Source organism: Festucalex cinctus, chromosome 1, assembly GCF_051991245.1.
Source record: "Festucalex cinctus isolate MCC-2025b chromosome 1, RoL_Fcin_1.0, whole genome shotgun sequence".
Classification (NCBI taxonomy): Eukaryota; Metazoa; Chordata; class Actinopteri; order Syngnathiformes; family Syngnathidae; genus Festucalex; species Festucalex cinctus.
Genome location: NC_135411.1, coordinates 64,156,086 through 64,171,641, shown reverse-complemented (window position 1 = coordinate 64,171,641; position 15,556 = coordinate 64,156,086). Strand labels below are relative to the sequence as shown.

At 46.6% G+C, this 15,556-nt stretch overlaps 1 protein-coding gene and 1 long non-coding RNA gene across 2 annotated transcripts in view; one reads left to right on the top strand and one right to left on the bottom strand.

The window, feature by feature from the left end:
* LOC144004601 (uncharacterized) overlaps window positions 1-15,556 on the bottom strand; it is a 38,183-nt gene that overhangs the window by 11,094 nt on the left and 11,533 nt on the right. Inside the window, exon 2 of the long non-coding RNA XR_013279413.1 lies at window positions 6,186-6,483. This is a non-coding gene — a long non-coding RNA (uncharacterized LOC144004601). The remainder of the gene's footprint in view (window positions 1-6,185; window positions 6,484-15,556) is intronic.
* LOC144004593 (leukocyte cell-derived chemotaxin-2-like) lies at window positions 3,422-4,755 on the top strand. The gene is made up of 4 exons (XM_077501911.1): window positions 3,422-3,590; window positions 3,676-3,787; window positions 3,878-4,029; window positions 4,153-4,755. Exons 1-4 carry the CDS (start codon window positions 3,548-3,550, stop codon window positions 4,317-4,319), a joined length of 474 nt encoding a protein of 157 aa, XP_077358037.1. The 5' UTR covers window positions 3,422-3,547; the 3' UTR covers window positions 4,320-4,755.

Sequence of the window (15,556 nt, the reverse complement as noted above, 5' to 3'; positions counted from 1 at the left end):
GGAGAGCGCTCCCTCTGGGGACTCCCTCGTCCTGCTGGGGGACTTCAACGCTCACGTGGGGAATGACAGTGAGACCTGGAGGGGCGTGATTGGGAGGAACGGCCCCCCTGATCGGAACCCGAGCGGTGTTCTGTTATTGGACTTCTGTGCTCGTCACGGTTTGTCCATAACGAACACCATGTTCAAGCATAAGGGTGTCCATATGTGCACTTGGCACCAGGACACCCTAGGCCGCAGTTCGATGATCGACTTTGTAGTCGTGTCATCGGATTTGCGGCCGCATGTTTTGGACACTCGGGTGAAGAGAGGGGCGGAGCTGTCAACTGATCACCACCTGGTGGTGTGTTGGCTCCGATGGTGGGGGAAGATGCCGGTCCGACCTGGCAGACCCAAACGTATTGTGAGGGTTTGCTGGGAACGTCTGGCGGAATCCCCTGTCAGAAAGAGTTTCAATGCCCACCTCCGGCAGAGCTTCTCCCTTGTCTCGGGGGAGGTGGGGGACATTGAGTCCGAATGGACCATGTTCCGCGCCTCCATTGTTGAGGCGGCCGATCGGAGCTGTGGCCGTAAGGTGGTCGGTGCCTGTCGCGGCGGCAATCTTCGAACCCGCTGGTGGACACCAGCGGTAAGGGATGCCGTCAAGCTGAAGAAGGAGTCCTATCGGGCCTTTTTGGCCTGTCGGACTCCGGAGGCAGCTGACAGGTACCGGATGGCCAAGCGGAACGCGGCTTCGGCGGTTGCTGAGGCAAAAACTCGGGCATGGGAGGAGTTCGGTGAGGCCATGGAAAACGACTTCCGGACGGCTTCGAGGAAATTCTGGTCCACCATCCGGCGTCTCGGGAGAGGAAAGCAGTGCACCATTAACACTGTGTATAGTGGCGATGGGGTGCTGCTGACCTCGACTCGGGACGTCGTGAAGCGGTGGGGGGAATACTTCGAAGACCTCCTCAATTCCACCAACACGTCTCCTTTTGAGGAAGCAGAGTCTGGGGACTCTGGGGTGGGCTCTCCTATCTCTGGGGTCGAAGTCACTGAGGTGGTTGGAAAGCTCCTCGGTGGCAGGGCCCCGGGGGTGGATGAGATCCGCCCGGAGTTCCTAAAGACTCTGGATGTTGTGGGGCTGTCGTGGTTGACACGCCTCTACAACATCGCGTGGACATCGGGGACAGTGCCTCTGGATTGGCAGACCGGGGTGGTGGTCCCCCTTTTTAAGAAGGGGGACCGGAGGGTGTGTTCCAACTACAGAGGGATCACACTCCTCAGCCTCCCTGGTAAGGTCTATTCAGGGGTGCTGGAGAGGAGGGTCCGTCGGGAGGTCGAATCTCGGATCCAGGAGGAGCAGTGTGGTTTTCGTCCTGGCCGTGGAACAGTGGACCAGCTCTACACCCTCCGCAGGATCCTCGAGGGTGCGTGGGAGTTCGCTCAACCAGTCCACATGTGTTTTGTGGATCTGGAGAAGGCGTTCGACCGTGTCCCTCGGGGAGTTCTGTGGGGGGTGCTTCGGGAGTACGGGGTGCCGGGCCCCTTGTTACGGGCTGTTCGGTCCCTGTACGACCGTTGCCAGAGTTTGGTCCGCATTGCCGGCAGTAAGTCGGATTCGTTTCCGGTGAGGGTTGGACTCCGCCAAGGTTGCCCTTTGTCACCGATTCTGTTCATAACTTTTATGGACAGAATTTCTAGGCGCAGCCGAGGAGTGGAGGGGTTCCGGTTTGGTGGCCTCAGCATTGCATCTCTGCTCTTTGCAGATGATGTGGTGCTGTTGGCTTCATCAGGCCGGGACCTTCAGCTCTCACTGGAGCGGTTCGCAGCCGAGTGTGAAGCGGCTGGGATGAGGATCAGCACCTCCAAATCCGAGACCATGGTCCTCAGTCGGAAAAGGGTGGAGTGTCGTCTTCAGGTCGGGGATGAGATCCTGCCCCAAGTGGAGGAGTTCAAGTATCTTGGGGTCTTGTTCACGAGTGAGGGTAGGATGGAGCGGGAGATCGACAGGCGGATCGGTGCAGCGTCTGCAGTGATGCGGACTCTGTATCGGTCCGTCGTGGTGAAGAAAGAGCTGAGCCAAAAGGCAAAGCTCTCGATTTACCGGTCGATCTACGTTCCAACCCTCACCTATGGTCACGAGCTGTGGGTCGTGACCGGAAGAACGAGATCCCGGATACAAGCGGCCGAAATGAGTTTCCTCCGCAGGGTGTCCGGGCTCTCCCTTAGAGATAGGGTGAGAAGCTCGGTCATCCGGGAGGGACTCAGAGTCGAGCCGCTGCTCCTCCGCGTTGAGAGGAGCCAGCTGAGGTGGCTCGGGCATCTGGTTCGGATGCCTCCTAGACGCCTCCCTGGGGAGGTGTTCCGGGCATGTCCCACTTGTGGGAGGCCCCGGGGACGACCCAGGACACGCTGGAGAGACTATGTCTCTCGGCTGGCCTGGGAACGCCTTGGGATCCCACCGGAGGAGCTGGTTGAAGTGGCTGGGGAGAGGGAAGTCTGGGTTTCCCTCCTGAAGCTGCTGCCCCCGCGACCCGACCCCGGATAAGCGGAAGAAGATGGATGGATGGATGGATGTAATATTGCTCGTGTAAACAATTGCACGCATGCGTACATTTGTCAACATATACAATTGTCATTACAGTTATAATGGTACATCGGGGGAAAAAAAATACATTTCTGCAATTTTACTAGCTCATGTCTGATTTAAATAATGCTCTTGAACTTTACTTTTAAACTCAGAAATTGACTTGCATCTTTCCAAGTCAGTAGCAAAATTATTCCACAAATTCACACCTCTTACAGAAACACACTTTTGCTTAATATTTGTTCTTATTTTGATTTTTTTTTGTAGACACTTGTACCATAAAGACTCTCTCTAACTTCAAATAGCTTCTGAGTACTGTGGCAGAGTAGATTATTGTAAGAAGAAGAAGAAAGCAAACAGCAAATGAAAGTTAAATAATGGCACACCCTGATAGGCGTTATTTGGATATGATGACAGTCGGTAGCAAAATAAACTTGACAAAACATACGGGTTTCATCATTCTGCAAATGTACACACTAAATGTTCCCCACTGTCCTGTTCCATCCTGAGGGTAGACAAATATCAGATGACAGCCACAATTGCATTCTTAGAAAAAGTGGTGCTACCTGGAGAAAATGAGAGTCAAGGATTAACATTGGCCCAGCTTCACTAAATGCGCATACAGGAAACAAGTCACACAAAGGTTGATCGAAAAGTGAACATGAATATTTACGCAGTGACGATTGATTTATTTATTTTTTATTTATTTTTATTTTTTTTTTGGGGGGGGGGGGGTTACATGTTACATGATAAGACTTTCCATTCTTGCTCAACAAGAACTTTGACACTCATCAAGCAAGCCAGCTCTGCACCCAATCTCAACAAAGTGGAGCGCGTCACCACAAACCGGCCATTTGTTGACTGAACAACTTGCTGCCAGCCGGACTTTTGGTAATGTTGTAAGCGAGGGGCGGGCTGTCCCTGTCAGCGTTATCGTGCCGTGGCTAAAAGCTGAGCTGAGGGCCAGGTGGAGTCATTGCGATGAAGATGACGACGAACGTGGCTCTGCTCGCAGCTCTGCTGGGTGAGAACTCGACCGGGCGTTTCTCAAAACCTTCATCTGTCCCATCTCGTGCTAATCCTGTGTGCGTGTATATGGTTGTGTGTAGCTCTGGTGTGTGTGTGTGAGGGCCTGAAATTTGGCCAGCTATGCCAGGGGAATCCTGCCAACAACCAGAGGATCTCAGACACTTGGGGTCAAGGCCACTACAAAGCGCCAAGGTAAGGTTGCTGAACCGATTGACTCGAGTTGATTTATTTATTTATTTATTTTTTTGGTGGGGACTTGTTGACGTGTGTGTTGTCGTCCAGGGGGACCAGGACTCACGACGGTTTGGACATCGCTTGCAATGACGACTCCGAGGTCTACGCTCCGTTTGACGTCACTCTCAAACGAGGAGTCATTGTTTACACCGACCCCAGTAAGGCGGCCATCAACAACGGCATCCAAATGGAGGGCCAAGGTCAGCAACGCACTCGTGTGCATCTATGAGAGGAGAATTGGCAGTAAAACGGGCCAAAATCCAGATGTTTTCTCTGTCACTTCCCATCACTGACTTTGAGCTTCCCCCATCTCCTCCATGCAGGTCTTTGTTTCAAACTCTTCTACGTGAACCCGGACAAGACTTCAGGATTCGTGAGCCAGGGCCAACGTATTGGCGTCATGTTGCCCATGCAGAGCGTCTACCCGGGAATCACCTCGCACGTGCATGTACAGATGTGCGATAAGAGTGACCCCTCGGGTTACTTCTGAGGCTCGGGGCGTGGCCACTTTGATGACCGGTCCAAACATGGCAATAGATCATAGGATAATATTTATCTATTAGATTACAGTAGGCTACTACAAATCATGGGAATTGCTACCAGAAACGTTTCTGAAGTTGTTTTTTGTTATTTAAACCACATTTTGTTTTCTTGAAATTCGCCCGTTTTCGTGGGCTGTCCAGCCTAATGCAAGTGCGCAATAGTACCGTTCTCATTTTGTTCAAAATTCATAACCAGTGGTAAAATCTAAAGCTTCAGCATAATGGAAAACATTTGATATGGATGAATCCAACTTGCTCTTTTAGAAGAAAGCAAACACCAAATGAAAGCTGAATAATGGCACACCCTGGTAGGTGTCATTCGGATGTGATGACAGTGTACGGTGTAGCTTCAAGATCCAGAATAAAACAGGTTCGGATGGTCAAGTGGTGTTTGATTGTTTCTTCTCTTCCAACACGTTCTTCTCTCCACATACACAGTTATGAGTCCGCCCACGTCACACAACAGAAAATGGGTAGCAAAATAAATTTACTAAAAATGACCATCAATCAAGAATAAAATAATACTGAGCAGGCATTAGGGTTTCATCCTTCTGCAAATATACACACTATTATGCAACAAATGTTCTATTCCACCTGAGGACAGAATCAGGTGACAGACAAAAATGACACCCCTATAGAATCGCAGAGGTGGGGACAGAAAGTGTTTTGTAGACTTCAAGGCTTTGATAAACCAAAATGCAAAAGCATTTTGCCATATGCTGTCCATTAAAAATCGTGTCATAGTTGCTCAGGACAAACACAATATTAATCTGAATGCTGTGTTGAGACTAGTGGAGGCACGTACAACATTTTACTAAGAAATGTTTGGATTTGACTTCCCTTTTAAATTTTGGGTTGAAGATTTTCATTTAATTTTTTTATTAGATTTTTTAACATTTGTGGAATTTTCCTTCTTTAAAAAAGTATAAAAATGACTCAGTTTCGTTTATTAACAATATCCCTTTACACTATTAATTCCAGGAAATGCATGAAATACTTTATTTATTAATGAGTATATGTGAAACTAATACTTGGGATCACAGTCTAATATCCTCCTCCGAAGTGGGATTAATTTAATGCAATTTTTCAGGATAAAATTGATCCATATTTTAATTTTTCATTTGAATAATATATGTTACACAACTTCCTATAAGTAGACTTGCATACATATGGGAAGAACTCACATAAAGGTAAATCAAAAAAAGTGAACGAGAATATTTGGTAGTATCATACTGTTTTGTTTTGTTTGTTTGTTTGTTTGTTTTTCTCTTTTTTTGGTACATGAAATCTGATAATTACTCGCCATTCTTGCTCAACAAGAACTCTTGACACTTGTCAAGCAGGCCAGTCTGCACATAATCTCAACAAAACATAGGCAAGCGTCACTGGCACAAACCGAAACCTTGCTCATTGCGTGCCATCATTGCCATGATTTGTTGACTTAACTCGCTGCCAGCCGGAATGTTGGTATTGTTCTTAAACGAGGGGCTTTATCGTGCCTGCAGATAAAAGCTGAGCTAAGGCCCAGGTGGAGTCGATGAAGATGATGACGAACGTGGCGGTTCTGTTGTGTTCCCGTGCTAATCTTGTGTGCGTATATATGGTTGTGTGTTGCTCTGATGTGTGGCGTGAAATTTGGCTAGCTATGCCAGGGGAATCCGAGCAACAACCCGAGGACAGCTGACATTTGGGGTGAAGGCCGCTGCGGGGCCCAAATGTAAAGTGGCTGGACCTAATAACTCCAGTAGATGTGAGATATGACTTACTTTTAGACGCGTGTGCGCGTGTTGTCATCCAGAGGGAACAGTACTCACCTTGGTTTGGACATCGCTTGCGACGACAACGCCAATGTCTTCGCTCCATTTGATGTCACTCTCATTGGAGGAATCGTTATCGAGAGTGACCCGAGTAAGGCGTCCATCAACTACGGCATCAAAATGGAGGGCCATGGTCAGCAACGCACTCACTCATCTTCACCTTAAGCAGAGGTGGCAAAAGCACTCCCATGATGTAGTTATAACTACTTATAAGTACGTACACTGTAAAACTCAAATGGTTTTAGGAAACCGATTGGATATGTGACGGGCCACTTCTGTATGTGGCAAATGCAGCCTGTCGAATTGAGTGGGATCGAGTGGGTCAGATGCTGCGCCATATCATGTATAAATTAAATGACAACTTATGGACTGAACTCAATTCTAGAATTAGAGATCAATTAGTGTCCATAAGATCAAGGAATTGGTGTCTATAGGGCTGACAAAATCACACTTTGGCCTCTGGGTGTAGTTCCCCAAGGTAACCACCAGATGCCGCCAAACCTAAGCAACCAGGGTCGCCTGCTTAGCAGGGACAGGTCATCCCTTATTAAGCCCCACGTTTTAACCGTATTGCCCCACATTTTGAAGTTTGATATATCCCCACGTTGTAATAATAAAGCCTTACGTTTACAAATAAATAACGTTATCCTGAAGCCCCACGTATTAATATATAATAAATAAGTAAATGAAGGTATCCTGAATTAAATAATAATACACACAAAACACAATCTTCATTCGACAATTGTTAACCTGAATTATGGATCAATGCTTACAGCACATTGAAGCCACTGTGAAACTTTGCTGTCTTTTATTTCCTTTTATTTACATGCGATACTGTCTATTATCGCTGATAAGATTGCTGTAACTGCATTGAGTGTCGAGATTGCCTGTATGTAAAATGTTTTCTCTCAGCATTGTCATACAAGATGTGTAACAAATGAAAAGAATTAACCTGTTGAGATTCCCTGAGAGGTTTTGGGATTTGACATGTCGTGTGTATACATGTTATTCATGCTTGCATAAGTTTGGTTAAGAATATTATCATTGATTTGATGTTTAATAGCTCCACGTTAAGAGCCAAGACCGTTAGAATTGTAACTGTGACTTTTTGGCCCCACATTGGGTTGTTGCCATGTCTATGGCAACTTAAGATGGCGTATTGCCCCACGTATAGCATATTGCCCCACTTAAGATGGCATATGGCCACGTAAGATGGCATATGGCAACTTAAGATGGCGTAGTGCCCCATGTAGAGTGAGCACATTGCCCCACGTAAGATGGATACATTGCCCTACGTGCATATGTACGCAGAAAGCTACGCAGAAAGCTGCTACGCAGAAAGCTCCACGTAAGTTGAAATGTATTTTTGTTTGAATAACAGGAACTGGCCAAGCTCTGTGGTGTGTGTAGCTTAGCAACCAGTTTCCTGTGTATGCTTGTGTGAAAAGAATGAGCTCCAATATTACGCGCTTGTTACTCAATTGTATGTGCCCGTGAACATATGTGGCGTCCTACTTCATCTCAGCGCATGGATTTATGAAGAGACTACAAGTGACTGGAACGACCGGCGGAAGACCACCGTTACCAAGGAGATGCTGTGACGCAACCAAGGTTATAAAAGATTGCCCCTGGCAACGATCGGGGCTCCGAGCTTTCAGCTCTTTGTCGTGAAGCGATCAACCCGTGAGGAGTGTGTCGTTAGAGAAAGCGTACAGCAGAGTGATAGGACTTAGGTTTTTTACGGAGGACCTTTGGCTGTTAGCTGCGAACGGGACTTTTCTCTCCAAATTGGGTAATGTACAATGCTTTATTGAATAAGATGTTTAAGAGGAAGTTATGAACGGTTAATCGCGTGTAGGGACGGAGCCATTTTAACACACTTCCATATCTTCAATTTATTTTTAGCCAAAAACGTCTTATTTTAAAATTAGGTCTTGAGCTCTTTGAAGAAGTGATCAATCTTAGAAGGCTTTATTTAAAGGTTTAAATAATTATGTTTGATTTCCCTTTTTCTATTTTATTTTATATTTTATGAATTTTAATTTCAATTGTAATTGTGATTTTTGAAGTCTATAATTGCGCCCTGCGTTTGGCGAATGCGCATTGAAGAATTTGAAAATTGCTTTTATGTTCATATCATTATTTGAAAATAAAACTATTGAAAGACAATCCTTGATTTAATTATTTTGTTTGTTTCCTTCGGTTTTTTACTTTATTAATTAATTAGATATATTAGGAGTCCTAATAAAGAATATTAAAAACCGATTGTGAATTTATTAGTTTATTTGTTTATTTGTTGATTTCATTTTTGTTTTATTATTTTGGGACGTTTTGAGAAAGTCCAGGTCATTTTATAAGACCTCGTTGTTTTTCCTTCGAGACGGGCAGTGGCCGCGGACGTTTGGAAAAGAGGTAAGTGCATTTTAATAATAAGTGATGAAGGTTTCCATTTTATATTAATAAAGTCGAATACTCCTGCTTGATGTGAAACAAGTCCGTATGATCCTAACAAGGATTATTAAATGACTAGGTCAATAACAAATGCAAACAACTAAGAGAAGTGGAGCTGCCAAGTAAGTGAGGTGTTCAGGCTATTATTCCTGGGTTTTGTGTGGTTGCTCATTCAGGATTAATAGGTGGATGAAGACGGGTTGACCTCATGATAAGAAGACAGTGAACAAACCTAGGTGAGTCTACTTCGATATATCGGCTTAACTAATTTCCGTCCCCTCACGTTGACGCCTTAGAGCCGGTGAGGGAAAAGGGGAATCACTGACCCATTGATTGGAGAGTCGATCAGGACATTTTTCCCGATTTAGTCCTGCGGGTAAGCGGAAGTTGACATGTGGCGCCCATACGTGGGGCTCGATTGACTCATTATTGCAAAATCGGGGTCGGTCGAAGCCCAAAAGAGGAACCCGAGTAAGCGCGACTTTGAGCTGTGGGCACAGTGCTTGGAGTTGACGGCGAGCTCGCTGATAAATTGTCATGTCAGACGACCTTGAGCTAACACAAAAATAGTCTCTTTGATGAATAGTGTTTCATGGAAAAGAACTGCTTTAATTGTGGAAATCTAGTGTGATTTTTGAATTGAAGTTGATTGTACTATTTTGTGTTAAAAGAACGGTGACTGGCCCCCCAGGAGACTTACACTCGAACGGAGGCTGAGTGTGAGGAAGCCATTCAAAAGTGAATGGGCTTTGACAGCGACCTGCTGCTTCGGTCGGCTGTGAGGGTACTGACAGTGTACCTGGTAGAGCGCGCTGCGCCGCGCATTCCTGAGGGAGGGGCTGAGTCAAGGGGTGGTACAAGCCCGCCCACAAAGAGGAGGAGGGCTTGAACAGTTTGAACAGTTAGAGTTAGTGGTGGAGAGCTGCTTGAAGAGAAGCAGTCTCCTTTAATAGTGTAATGATAAACTATGGTTTACGGCATTTAGGTCTTCCAAATTGGGTGCGGTGGCCTATTTTATTTTATTGTTATCACAGGTGTCCGTATTTAGCAAGATTACCATATTCTTTGCTTAGTTATTGCGGGGTGCCTGAAGAAATATATAGTCCCTTTTCGTTGATAGTAGACACGTTGACAGAGGTTGACGCTGTAGACCAAAGCTTGATTTCCTTTCCCTTGCCTTTTCTCCTGGTGTTTTTGAGAAACTTTTAAATTTCGGTTCCCGACAGGAGTGTCCATTGGCACAAGAAGAAAGTCGTCGAGACCGACGGGGAAAGGTAGGTGTTTCCACTAGACTAATGTTCTAGTGGAAGCAGCCTTTTTCGGTTTTGACAGGAGTGTCCATCGGCACAAGAAGAAAGTCGTCGAGACCGACGGGGAAAGGTAGGTGTTTCCACTAGACTAATGTTCTAGTGGAAGCAGCCTTTTTCGGTTTTGACAGGAGTGTCCATCGGCACAAGAAGAAAGTCGTCGAGACCGACGGGGAAAGGTAGGTGTTTCCACTAGACTAATGTTCTAGTGGAAGCAGCCTTTTTCGGTTTTGACAGGAGTGTCCATCGGCACAAGAAGAAAGTCGTCGAGACCGACGGGGAAAGGTAGGTGTTTCCACTAGACTAATGTTCTAGTGGAAGCAGCCTTTTTCGGTTTTGACAGGAGTGTCCATCGGCACAAGAAGAAAGTCGTTGAGAACCAAGGAGGAAAGGTAGGAGTTTCCACTAGACTAATGTTCTAGTGGAAGCAGCCTTTTTCGGTTTTGACAGGAGTGTCCATTGGCACAAGAAGACGGTCACAGCCCGAAAAAGGGAAGCGGAGTGGATTACAACCGATTTGGAAGGACAGTGCACCCCACCGTTTGAGAGAGGACATCCGACGACGAGTAAAGGTAGGAAACCCGAAGTCGGTAGTCCCGGTAAAAGTAGAGGCATCGTACGCGGGTACGGAGCTGAGTAACCAGGAGCTATAGTACGTCCCTGTAACCCAAAGTACACGGGTAGGCTTCGGAAATAGATAGCTCCACTCCTACAATAAGAAGCAAAGCGGGCTATAAAACACGCTAGTGAAGTAATGGAAAAATTGATAGGGAAAAATGGGAGGGAGAAATCTCCCAGCCCTACAGAGAGGGGAGCGGGATTCAGGCCTGAATTCCGTCCTCTAGAACAAGTAGATATACCAGTAGTAATTATGCTACTGGGTGAAGGTGTAGATCGATGGCCACCAGGAGCCAGAAGGCACCTGGAAATAAACAACCCTTCGATCCGTCCGACAGACCTCGCAGTCGAGGTGGAAAAGGCGGTGAAGGGAACGGGAATGTTCGTGAGTGAATTTCCCGAAATAATGGGCATAGCGACAGTAGTAATAAACCACCCCCAGGAGGGATGCACCTCTGGGACGGTGGGCCTTTGGGTCCACTGGTGGTCTATGTTGTTGGATGTGTATAATGTGATGGAAGTGGTTAGTACCGGAGTCCAGTGGGACCCGACAATAAAATCCCTTGCCGAGAAAATGCATGTCAAGGTGGAATTGGCAGATCCCAAGGGGACTGAAGCTTTAAGCCTCAACCTTTGGGAACGACCGGAGTTGAAAGAGCTCCAAATGGCGAGGAAGCGGTTTGCTGAAGCCGCTAGTGAAGAGGGCTTTTATGGTACGGGCTCATGTGTCCCCGTAGAGGAGGACGCGGGAGCCTCAGAGGATGAAAGCTCGGGCATAATTGTGAGAATGACTCCCCTGATAAGGACGGCGCCCCTGGAGGGGCTGCCGGAGGAAACCAAGAAGGTTTCAATCGGGAATGGAGTGACATTGTGTCATTATGTGGGAAGCCCTTGGCGAATACAGGGAGATGCTATAGTGATAATTACAGACAGGTCACTAAAACCACATGGTAAGGCGCTTAGGAATATTTTAAGGCAGGAAGCAGGACAAGAATATGAATCAGAACTTAAACAGGAATTACAGAAAAATTATCAGCGGCCAATAATAGCGGCAAAAACTAGTGGCGGGGACACTTCCTATGGCATGATAATTCACGTGCCAGGGACAGAGTGGAACCCCAAAAACGAGCAGTCACAGTATGCGGATGAAATGGCAAAAGCATTGGAGAGAGGGGTTGACAAAGCGCTAAGTGAAGGAGCGGTGAGAATAGTGATAGATGTAAACTGGATTAAAACTGGGAAAATGCAGTGGCAACAGGCCGAGTCCATAGCTGTGGCGGCCTTCACCTTAAGAGCTAAAACTCCCGTGACAACACCATCGGGAGTAGAATTTGTGGTAGGAATATCAAAAAAGCAGAGAGAGGAGCGAGTTAAATCGGTGACAGATGAGATTTTAACCCGCAGTAGGCAGATAGATCGTGAACGACGCCAGCTCCAGCAAACAATAACCGGAGAACTCAGGGACTCACCCCAGTCACCATCCCCAGTTAAAACAACTCCCGTGCCTTCCCCGGTAAGTGGAGGGATGTCAGGAGCTGCCCGGGTGGTAGAGGATGAAGAACGTGCGGGACCAAGTAGACAGGCCCCGAAAGGGAAAAATAAAGCCCCGAGGGGAACGGTAACTTTTAGCCCCGTCACATCTACCCCTGGAACAGCACGGGACCCCTTTCCGGGACGACCCCCCATGATGCCGGTGCCCCTGCCAGAAGATGGGAGTGAAGAGGAGGACGGCGGAGAGCAAGCTCCTGTCCCAACCGCGATTGGCGCTAACCCCGCTGATGAAGACCGGGACTCAACCTCGTCAGAAGAAGATGACCCGGCCAACCCCGGCCAGAACCCAAAAATAGTAACAAGACCAGTGAATAGAAGAAAGAAGAACCCTCAACCCACGTTTGATGTGTACCGGTCCTCAGAAAGAATAGCTAGGGATGTTAGCCTGGGATGTATTGAGACAAAGGATGGGCGAAAAGCTTACATACCCGAGGCAGGGCAAGTAAATCGCCCTTATCCACCTGCCTGGCTCAATAAGCTAGATAGTAAAATGGCTTTAACTGTGCGAATAACTTATCGCGAGGCTGTTAACATTTTACAGGCTCCGCCATATACCACATTACTTGCTCACCAAGACCTGACTAAGAATTTCAGGGATGGTTACATGGCGGTGGCACATGATTTTATGTTGAGACGGCTCAAAAAAGCAATAAATGATAAAGCAAAATGCGAGTTGAGAGCCGACGATGATTTGAATTCAGATTCAGATAATGATGGAGCCGCGGTTACGTTAACTGTACCAGCGGCCCCAAGAGCCTTTTTGAACCAGCAGTCCCAATACATGACACAGCTGGGATCAACTACAATAGTACCAAACCCAATAAATCAGCCACACGACATAGAAGGTGATGTGCAGCAGTTTAAGACCTTAAAAGAGTTGGTTCGCCAAAAAAGTAGGCTAGAAACAGCTAAAGAGTACTTAGTTGAGACATGGCCCATGATCAGGGATGCCCCAGGAGGAGATGGCGCGAAGAAGCTATGGCTCCAGTACATCATCGCCAGCCCCGTCGGACCAAACGAAACACCACAGCAGGTCTACGAAAGGTGGGTGGATGGCGAAGATGAAGATGAAGATGCCCATGTCAACAGGGCTAGGGAGCAACTAAAAAGGGACGTTTCACTGCTAAATGTGTGGCACAAAATTAAAGAGGCTATATCGCCAAATAGGTATATTAAGGTGCTGCGGATGATTGTTAAGGATAAAGGGAACGAAGCTGTCTTTGTGAAAATGGCTCCGAATAGTACAACGTTGAAAATTGAAGCCTCCGTTAAGAAGTGGGATCGCTTGAACAAACATAATGCTGAGAAGAGGAGAACCGGACCAATCGCTAGTCGTACCAGAGGGAACGAACAGCAAGTCCAGCAGGGAGCTCAGCGACCAGTTCAGACTGTCCCCTATGTGAGGCCTCAGCAACAGAGAACGAGTGGAAATCAGAGACCGGCCACTCAGCCAGGACAGCAGGCGAGGCCCCAACCAAGACAACAGCCAACAGCGCGAAGACCAGGTCCAGCGTACATGCCCAAAGAAGAATTTGACAAACTAAGCCCAGAAGAAAGGAAGGCCTTCCTCGAGGCGCGCAAGGCTGCGGCCTCCGGGGGGCCTGAAAAGTAATGGAGACAAAGGCACGGGTCACCCTGGAAGGAGTCTACAGAGTAGGGGATAACCTTTATGCTAAGGTGGAGGGAATACCCTATTTAGTAGACACAGGGGCTGAGGTGTCCATGACCCGTAGAGCCTTAAAACAAATCGGACACCTACAAGTAATGGTAGCTGATGGCTCGATTGCCAGAATGCCGGTAGGAATTTGGAAGGGAATTGTGTGGGTAGTAGGACCTCACAATTTGTTGACGTTAAAAGATGCAGAAGGAATGAAAAAGTTTAAAAATAAAAAGCAGGTTGCGAAAAAGAGATGGGAAAAACTAAAACCGAAATTAGTGAGAGTAGGCCCAACAAAAATAATGCCTAATCAAGAATGGTATAAGTCAGTAGATGTACCAGCCGTAAAAGCTCAACAGATTCAAGACAGTGTATTGACACTGGAAGGGAAAAAGAAATTAGGTGAAATTATAGACAAAGCCGCTGTCGCACATTTTAAAAATGATTGCGGTGATTTAGGAGCAAAATATATGCATACTATAAGTGGGGGGGTACATCCGCCCGTAAGGCAATATCCCCTCAACCCCGGAGCAGTTGCCGAAATGGAGGTAATTGTAAAAGAATTATTAGCACTTGGCATTATTCGTGAAGAACTAAACCCGATTACCAATAGCCCAATTCAAGCTGTTAAAAAACCTGAAGCGGTAGGAGGGGGTTGGAGGCCGGTCATTAACTTTAAAGCTTTGAACCGCCGTACGGTGGCCAACCGAGCGAGCCTCATAAACCCCCAGGCGTCATTAAAAACACTAAGAGTAAAAAAGTATAAATCATGTATTGACCTTGCAAATGGATTTTTTTCCCTGAGAATTGCCAAAGCATCACAAGGGAAAACAGCGTTTACGCATAAAGGAAAAGCATACGTTTGGCAGCGGTTGCCGCAGGGATATAAAAATTCCCCGAACGTATTTCAATCAGCTGTCTTGCATATTTTGGAAGGTCTCCCAGTCACAGTATACATTGATGATGTGTTTATTGCTAGTGACACGGAGGAGGAACATTTGGAAACTTTGCAGGCCGTAATCGAGCGAGTGACGGCGGCAGGATTGAAGCTAAATCTTAAAAAATGTCAGCTTGCCAGGTTTCAGGTAGATTACTTGGGATTCCAAGTGTTTGAAGACTTGGGGCTGTCGCAAGCGTATCGAGAAAAGATAGAACAAATTTTGCCACCAACGACCGAGAACGAACTGCAGAAAATATTAGGATTGTGTAATTATGTCCGAGATCATGTTCCATTTTACCAGAAATTTGCGAGACCCCTTTATGCCCGATTGCGCAAAAATCCTAATGAAAAGAAAACAAAAGATTGGCCTTGGTCGGCTAAAGACCAGGAAAATTTAGAGGGGCTCAAAAACGCAGTAAAAAATGCTATACGCCTTGAGCCGAGAAGTTTGGAAGTTAGGTTAGTAGCCGAAATTCAATGTGATGAGGATAATGCAATGGTAAGCGTTAGTAATGAAGGTGCTGGCTTGGTAACATTGTGGACTTACACTATAAATAATGTTGAGAAAAAGTTTCCCCAGGAGGAGAGAGAATTAGCGGTTCTTGCTAAATATTGGGGAACATTAAAAGACTTAGCCCAGGGACAAGGCATAAAAGTTGTTACGCAGAGTCAAGTACATCGCTACCTGCGTAAAGACACACTAGAGAGTACTAAAGCGACTAATGTGAGATGGGGAAGGTGGGAAGATATCCTGCTAGACCCTGATTTAGAGATAGGACCAGCAAGATCCATATCTAAAAAACAGGCGAAAACTGTAAATAATGAGGAGAAGCCATATGAGTGG

Coding starts and splice junctions, on each gene's coding strand:
- LOC144004593 (XM_077501911.1), top strand. CDS start 3,548: ATGAAGATGACGACGAACGTGGCTCTGCTCGCAGCTCTGCTGG. Junction 3,591..3,675: donor TCTGCTCGCAGCTCTGCTGG/GTGAGAACTCGA, acceptor GGTTGTGTGTAG/CTCTGGTGTGTGTGTGTGAG. Junction 3,788..3,877: donor GGCCACTACAAAGCGCCAAG/GTAAGGTTGCTG, acceptor GTTGTCGTCCAG/GGGGACCAGGACTCACGACG.